Raw genomic sequence first — 8,021 nt, 5'->3', positions numbered from 1 at the left:
CTTACCCCTTCTTACTGCTATCTATATGTGCACATACTTAGCCTTTCTTACTGCTATCTACATGTGCACATACTCACCCCTTCTTACTGCTAACTACGTGTGCACATATTTACCCCTTCCTTATGAAAAGGATCTGGTAACAGCAGATGTCTATATCTGAGGAGCCAACATATGATCTGGTCAGAGGAACAGGCTAACAGTATACTGCTTCACTGTTTGGTCGGGTGGCCAGTTTTCATGAGTCTAGCTCCTAAGAAGACTGCCTTTTTTCCATGTTTATATCCAGCAACTTCCCTTCATAAAGGGGGCTTCTCTCTTTGTGTGTGTGTGTGTGTGTGTGTGTGTGTGTGTGTGTGTGTATGATGTGTGTATTCATACGTGTGAGTACAAGCATTTCATTTTGTTTGAGAAAGATTCTCTTTGTTGTGGGCTGATGCACACACCAGGCTTGCTAGCTCTCTGAGCTTCTGGAGAGGTCCCTGTTCCCACCTTCTCTTTTGCTGTAGAAGCAACAGGATTGTGGTCATACATTACTGTGCCTGGCTTTCCATGGGTTCTAGGGATTAGAACTCAGTTGCTCATGCTCGCACGGAAAGTGTTTTACCCGTTGAGCTACCTTCCTTGATCTTGTAGTGTCTCTCTTCTCCGTGACCAAAAGCCTAGCATGGACAAGTCAGGTCCTCTGCATGAATAAGGAATGGGTGTTTGCATACATGTACAACGGAAAGAAGAATGAACAGGTACAAAAGACCAGAGGAGAATCTTCTAAGAGTAGCACTTTTGAAAATTTCATATTATGACATTTGCTTAAAACTATGACTAGTTCATTATCCAATAGCTTTGAGTTCTCCTACAAAAAATAAAGACTTATCAAATTTCAAAACATTTACATTCGGCCTTGGCATCTATTTGAATTTACATGGCAAATTACATGTAAATAGGAAGAGGGAGGAGAAAATACCCTCAAATATTCCAGTGCCAAAATACAAAAGCACAAACCTTCTACTTACTAACAAGAGACGAATCAGTCAAAGCACCACAGTGATTTACAACTAGCTGACTTTTCTCATAATCTGAGAACCCGGTTGGCTTTCCTACTTATATTTCCATTCACATATATATTGTGCTGGGGTCATAGGTTATGTCTTAATGATGTAGCTAAAGGAACACTTTACCCATTCGAGCCACTTCTCCCTGGCATCAGGTACCTGGATTTCCTGGATTAGGTTAAGAGCAGAGAGCCCCTGCTAGCTATTCCGCTGACGGGGATATCCATGCTCAGAAACTGAGAAGAGAAGGCTAGGCAATGGGTGTTTTAGTCTAACTAGTGATGCTTTCCACTCTGAGGACTGGAGGGAACCCGAGTCTTGTCTTTATTATAACCTAATTTGAAAGGATAAAGGATAAATATCAACACCAGTCATGTCAACAGTGCAATCTACTTCATCATTCTCCGAGCCCTGCAGTTAAATACCTACACCCCCCGGGAGCCCAGCTCCAACTCCGCAGATGAGGTAAGCGCAGTTGTAAATATTCTATGTGAGTAAAGATTGCTTTTCCCAAAGACAGGCATGGCTTAACACGCCATGTTCTTTCTGCAGAACTTTTAGGAGCAATTATGTCCTAAGGACACACGGATGGTAAAGCATAGGTATGTGTCCGTAACAAGCATTCCATTAAGACTGGTGGCAGGGTGTGTGGGTTCACTGGCTGTGTGACTGGAGGCTGGACTGCTAACAGGGAGTGAGCTGCGGAGCGACTCCCAGGGGAAGGCAACCTAAACTGGTTAGCTGACCAGTTCAGAGCTACAAGAATGAACTGGATCTTGAACAGAGGCTGCCCAGGACCACACGGCTTTGCTACAATGCAATGATGGGTACACGTCTAAGGATCTAGGGTGCCAGGGATTTTTTCCAAAAGCAGTGTGTGCTTCGGTAAGACAGCCCGAGAATGAGGCCACTGGACTGCCCCTGTCTCTTTAACAAGGTAGTAATTGTTAACAGTGGAAGAGCATCACTCTTCTCCTGGGATCTGGCCAGCTCCGCAAGAGACAGTATCACTTTTCAGATGTTATCTTTCCCAGTAGCTTATTTCTTAATCCACTTCAGAAAAAGAGTTCTTTGGCTTTCTTTCAAGCAGACCAACCCGCTTTGGGTGGGTTCTTAGAAGTACCCTCCCATCTTCCCCATCTGAAAGCCAGGCTGCCTCCCCTCCGACTGCCAGCCAGGTGGCTCAGCTAGCTATGCTTGAGCATTGTTTCTCAACACAGAAAGAGTAACTGCAATGAGAGAGGCCTCAGGACAGGGATGCGCAGGGTTTCATTGGCTGGCTGCCAGGTCAGATGGCCACATACAGGCTGCATCCTTTTGTGTGGCTGCAGCCAGATCAGGCTAGCAAAACACATCGCTAAAGTACCACTGTGTGGTGAGGCCTATCACAGAATGCTAAGACAGCAGTTTGGAGCTGGGTCATATGAACCGAATTAATAACTTTCATTGTATTCCTGGTGCTGCACATTAATGAAATCCTTACTGGTGTTTGTTCTAAGAATGTGCATGGTAGACACAGCATGAGAAGTCAGTGTAGCCTCAGGAGGAAGAGGGAAAGGAGGAAGCAGATCACACTTCCAGTTCCTAGAGAGTCTACATTGCAATCACGAGTCAGAAAACTAAGCCACACTGGTCAGGAGACAGACAGGAGCAGACAGGAGCGAGGTGCCCCAGGCAAAGAGAAGACCTGTCAAGGACACAGGCTAGTTTCTCTCTTGTGGATAATTTCCAGTGGCTTCGGAACTCTGGAGGTGTTCGTTAGATGCTTAGGATCTGGTTCAGGAAAGACTGGGCAGGGAGAACACTTTGGATTGGTGTGGGAGGGTTTGATAAAGGGAGTTGTTGGGGATAGGTACCTGGGACTGGTTGGCTTGCAAAGAAAAGTCTTCTTTGTTCGGGGGCAACTTGGTGATCTATTCAGGACTGAATAGTCCTGATGGAGGCCGACACTTTCCTAGTCTGTAGGGACCTCAATATCAGAATACTGAGCACACAGAAAATAACACAGGAAATACAGTTAACACAATATATATTCATATTATTATATTAGTAAAATAGACAGGAGCTAAGACAAGTCAGCAACGTCTCTGTCAGAATTTAACACTTGCCTAGACCAAGGGGTCTTAGTTGGGCTTTCATTCCCGATACCCTCAGCACAGTTACCTTGAAGAGGACACCAGGAATTTCCTCAGTATCGTATAACATGTTTTGCAAACATATTCAATCTTCTTGGTCTAGCACATCTGTCCCTCTTCCCTACATAAGGAATGCTTCTGGGACTGTCATAGCTGTGGATGCTGCTCATCACTGCTGTGGATGCAGAGACTTCTGTGGGCCACCGATTCACAGACTGCTGCTGGAATGGGCTGTGGCCTCGGAGATTGTTCTGCCTCCTAACCAGGTAAGCTACTTCTCTGTTCAAGGGAGGCAGCACACTGCAGATGGGCGATACGAACCGAATTAACAGTTTCTGCAGACACAGCCTGGTGGGTCTTATGGGCGATGCTTCTCTGTAGCCACACTGCTCACTGATTTCTGAGACCGTGACTGACTCTGGGCCCATGTCCGTGCAACCTTGGCAATGCTGTCTCCAGAAGATGGTGAGCTCAAGTTCAGCAGGACTGCTTTTGTGCAGAATTCCAGTTACACAGATGAACTTTTTCAAGTCTGCACTGCCGAAACGCCTACATGGCTGAGCACTGATGAGGGAGAACCAGAAGAGAGGCTCAAGGAAAACGATACACCGTGGCGGTCCAAGGCTCACAGTCCTGGAAGCAGAGATGCCAGTACTCCTTGGCAGGTCATCAGTTTGGTTTGGAGCTGGCTGTCACATTCACCCTTCCGGATGCCAGTATATGAAGGAAATCTTGATCTTTTCGCTCAGCTTTCTATACTTATTACAAGTTGTTCATCATGGGACAGGCTGTTTAGTGTCAGGGTTAAAGTACCATTGGCTTAGTGGCACGAGAATTCTGGGTGTTTTCGGTTACTCTGGTACATTTTGGTAGATGACCAAGTCATGGATTTGGTGTTCCTGTCTCTCTCCTCATTCTTTTCTGGAGAGAGTTTAAATGGGTTGAGAAAGATATTTGAAGCTTTCTGATCCAATGTAAATGAACCCTGTGGTGGGTAAACAACTTTCCTTTCTCCTTTGCTCTCCTGGGGTATTTTAATGAACAATGCATCTCAAAGAAGCTTATAAATATTCCCCCAGAGGAAAGAAGAATATTAAGCTCATAGGAGGTGTGCCATTAATGCTGAGTATGTGGGACTGAGCGAAGAAGAAAGGAATAATTGCAGTCTTGAGGTTTCAGAGAGTTTTCTGGTGAGTTGTGAAGGCTAAGGCTGGAACACAACACTGAGGAGAATTAGGGAAGTGAGGACACAGCTTCACAAGACCAAGTCTGGCAGCGCCTTAATTGCACAGGCTACCACAGGTGGTGTGGGATGGGGTAGAGCTTGTTTTGCTGCCAATTAACGGGTGTGTGCTCATTTAAAACTTGTAACAACCACAATTATCAACGTCACCAAAGCCTTTACAAAATATTTTTGTTCCCTTTCCACCTCATTATCTCAAAGTCCACAAACTACCTACCTCTAGCCTAAAAGCCTCTCCTGACAATGAATAACTCTTCTTTGTGAGACGACTGCAACCGAGTCTCGGCAGCGTCGCCTTGCCAGACCCCCGTTCTACTCTACCTGTGAGCCTTGCCAGACCCCCGTTCTACTTTACCGGTGAGCCTTGGTTATGGTCTTAACATTTCTATTTGTCTCAAAGACCCTGCATTTTTAAACAAAAGCGGCTAATAACAGCAGAGAAGGTTCTTACTGCCACAGCGCCACCTTCTGGGGGGCCAGCACAGTATAGAAACTAGCGGTGCACAGCTTAACTTTGACCCAGGTTTGAAGTAGTCCTTACAAGTTACAAACTCCCAGTTGACTGCCTTTTCTGTTGCTGTTGTTGGTACTGGGGATCTGACCCAGGGCTTCGTACATGTTATAGCAGTGAGGTACGTCCCCAGACCCTGCATGTTAAGCATGTTATAGCAGTGAGGTATGTCCCCCGGCCCTGCACTGCATTGTTCTTCTTCATAGTTACTGAGTCCTTTGCTGTGCCATGAAGTAACAAAATGATAACAACAAAAATATGCTCTTATTCTTACTATTACCTTAAATTGTCCCTGACTTCATCGACTTTGATTTTCTCTGTCCTATAACTGTGGCAAGGGCTCCAGAATGTGTGGGTAAGGGTTTGGATCTGGCGAAAATAACTTGGGGCGCTTCCAAAGATCCTGGAAAAATGAAGAAGAAAAAAATCCCCTCTTAACACTGTATTTGATCTTGGCCCAAAGGACAAGAGGTAAAATCCCAAGCTAGGCTTAGGGAATCATTGTTCTCAGATGTTGTCACCCCACCTCCGGCCAAACACCAACTCTATGTCTCTCTTATGTTCCCCAACAGCACAGGGGTGAGCATCACCTCAAAATCTTACCCTCCACCCCTACACAGAAGAATGTTTAGGGGGTTTTAATAATGGGAAATGGAAGGAAAAGAAGAGGGCATCCGACACTAGGGGCATTGCCCCGGGAGCATTGCTTGTTTTATTCCTAACTTCTCATGTGCAGACCCATGGAGGAGCCCAGCAGCCACATACTGTACAATGAAGTCTGCTAATGGAAACAAGTCATATCACTGCAGCAGCCAGACAAGGAAGTCACCTGGAAGTGAAAGTGACTTCTAGGTCCTGAGGGTGTAAGCCTCCCTGGATTTACTTTCCACTGAAGTAAGTTCATTTATCTTGTCTCAAGACACCGGGGGAGTGGGCGAGCACAGTCACACTGCGGTGCTTCCGAGCTGTCCCTATGAAGATCACAAGGCTACTGCACACTTCACAGTGCTGCGCTGAAGATAATACGCCTTTGACGGGACATTGCTTCTTTCTTCCTGTAAATGACATCCAACACCGACTTTCAAGACAGCAAGGTCCTATCCATAGCTACAGACCAACGGGAGCTTAAGAACAGGGTGTGGGGAGAGATGGCTGCACTCCAGTTGGGATACTTTACAGAAAGGAGGGAGTAGGCTGGGCTGCGGCAGAGGGTGTGGCCGCGGATCCCCACAGTAACCCAGCACCTCAGTTGTCTAATTTGCCTTCTTTGCTGTTTTAGTTCACCATCAGCCCTTCAGAGCTCGAGGAGGAGCACCATGGTTACAAAGGAGAGCCAGTGAGGTTGGCTTCAGGCCAAGGGCCCTCACTCTGGCTTCCTTCTCAAGTTTCCAAATCTGCTGACTCTCCTTCCTTTCGTTGCAAACTTAGAATGTAAGGCCCCAGGTAGGGCAGTTAAGAAAGATAACATTCAGGCAGCATTCCTTCAAGCCCTCTGCTAGGAGAGTTCTACTTTAACGAATGTGCGGAATGGAAAGACCAATGCGATTAGCCGGCCCTCAGTAGGAAAGGGCTCAGCTGTTTTACAACTCGAGCTACCTGCAAAGCCACACATCTTAAAGTGGAGTCAGCCAGATGAAAGAGAAGGGTTAAAGGCCAGGAAACAGACAGGAGCTATATTTATGGACCTGTTACTCTACGAGACGGGGGCTTGAGGTATTTGGAAGACAGCTGAGGAGAGGAATATAGCATTGCTGCCTTCTCTTTTTCTGTCTCCTTCCTTCTCCCCCGCCACCTCCTTCTTCTGGGTTTAAAGAAAACTGCTGCAAGTGGCAGTCCTGACCGTCGCACAGAACACCCTTCCGGAGCTCTAGAACAGCCTTTACACCTCACTGCTGTAGAAATCACAAGCTGCATTGCTGACACACGACCATGCAGGGCAGTTACTCACTAGCAGCTGCAATGCCACGTGTGCTGGGACTTGACCGAGTGTCAGCCCTCATTGCAGCAGTCCCTTAGCATCAGGAAGTCTCAGCCAATGAATCCAACAGCACAGAGAGCCCTCTAGTCACAGGGTGACAAAGCACTAAATACCTGGCGAATGAACACGGCAGGAATAATTGGCTGGCAGGCACCTTAAGGTGAAAGCAGGGGAAGATAAAGACTTGATCTGTCATTTATGCCGACACAAACAGACCAGGACTTTGACAAGATCTTCTAGCTGACGTCATCAAGGGCTACCAAGCTGCTGCAGTCATGATCCAGCAGATCCCTCACAGTTGTAACTCCCTCAGCCAGAGAGCACACAGAGTTCAGCTCCATATGGCTCAGTTAGGAATGCACAGGAGGCAGGCGGGGCTCCTGGGTCCTGCAAACGTCTCCAGCTTAAGGCGTGGGGGGGGGGGGGTTTAACACTGTGACCCAGAACAACTTCAAACCTGCCCATGATTCTCACTTTGCTCCATCACAGTTCCAGGTGCAAGTTTTACTTCCTTAAACCTCTCTGCCCTAGTCTAAGAGCTGGGGGCGTCCTCAGTGGCAGAGCGCCTAGCATGTGAGCTGCAGCCAATGCCTAGTGTGAAACAGCAGACACCACCGTGCTCTAGTAGTCACGAGGGGATGACAAACACAGGGCCGTCAAGTATCTCCTGATTCGGGCTCTGATGCTGTGAAGGAGAATGAATTTCTATGCTTTTATGAGAATGATAACACGGCCCCAAAACCTGGATGTAGGAAGAGTCCTTCTGTGCATATGCCTTCACTTAAGCCTCAAAATAAAGCAGTGAGATATACAGAACTGTCCTCATGACACGGTCAGGCTTCCCGGTGACCTGCTATCACTTTCAGGGGCACTGCCACCTCTCATCACATTCCCTGTACTAATCCTGAACTCCCCAGGGCTTCGTGCAGCTGTCAGCATGACGACAGGCTCCCTCCACGGCTTCTGACTGGCTCAGGTCCCTCCATGGCTTCTGACTGGTTCAGGATGGCGACAGGCTTCCTCCATGGCTTCTGACTGGCTCAGGATGGCGACAGGCTTCCTCCACGGCTTCTGACTGGCTCAGCACGATGACAGGCTCCCTCCA

The 8,021-nt window shown here is 47.4% G+C and overlaps 1 protein-coding gene across 9 annotated transcripts in view; it reads right to left on the bottom strand.

Annotated features, from left to right (window-relative positions):
* The window catches only part of Ttll5 (tubulin tyrosine ligase like 5), a 256,735-nt gene that overhangs the window by 37,574 nt on the left and 211,140 nt on the right, over positions 1 to 8,021 (bottom strand). For 7 of the 9 annotated variants that reach the window (XM_005343377.3, XM_026780181.1, XM_026780188.1 and 4 more), the window contains one exon: positions 5,219 to 5,341. The exons of 1 other annotated variant lie outside the window; for it this stretch is intronic. In XM_005343377.3, coding sequence (XP_005343434.1) covers positions 5,220 to 5,341 — 122 coding nt within the window. In that variant the 3' untranslated portion in view covers position 5,219. Of the gene's footprint in view, positions 1 to 3,130; positions 4,106 to 5,218; positions 5,342 to 8,021 lie in introns of those variants that run through there. One more of the 9 variants, XM_026780177.1, reaches the window with a different exon arrangement.

This window comes from Microtus ochrogaster, chromosome 1 (genome assembly GCF_000317375.1).
Source record: "Microtus ochrogaster isolate Prairie Vole_2 chromosome 1, MicOch1.0, whole genome shotgun sequence".
Taxonomy (NCBI): Eukaryota; Metazoa; Chordata; class Mammalia; order Rodentia; family Cricetidae; genus Microtus; species Microtus ochrogaster.
Note: the sequence above shows the minus strand (reverse complement) of the source record. Positions and strands in the feature narration are given on the sequence as shown.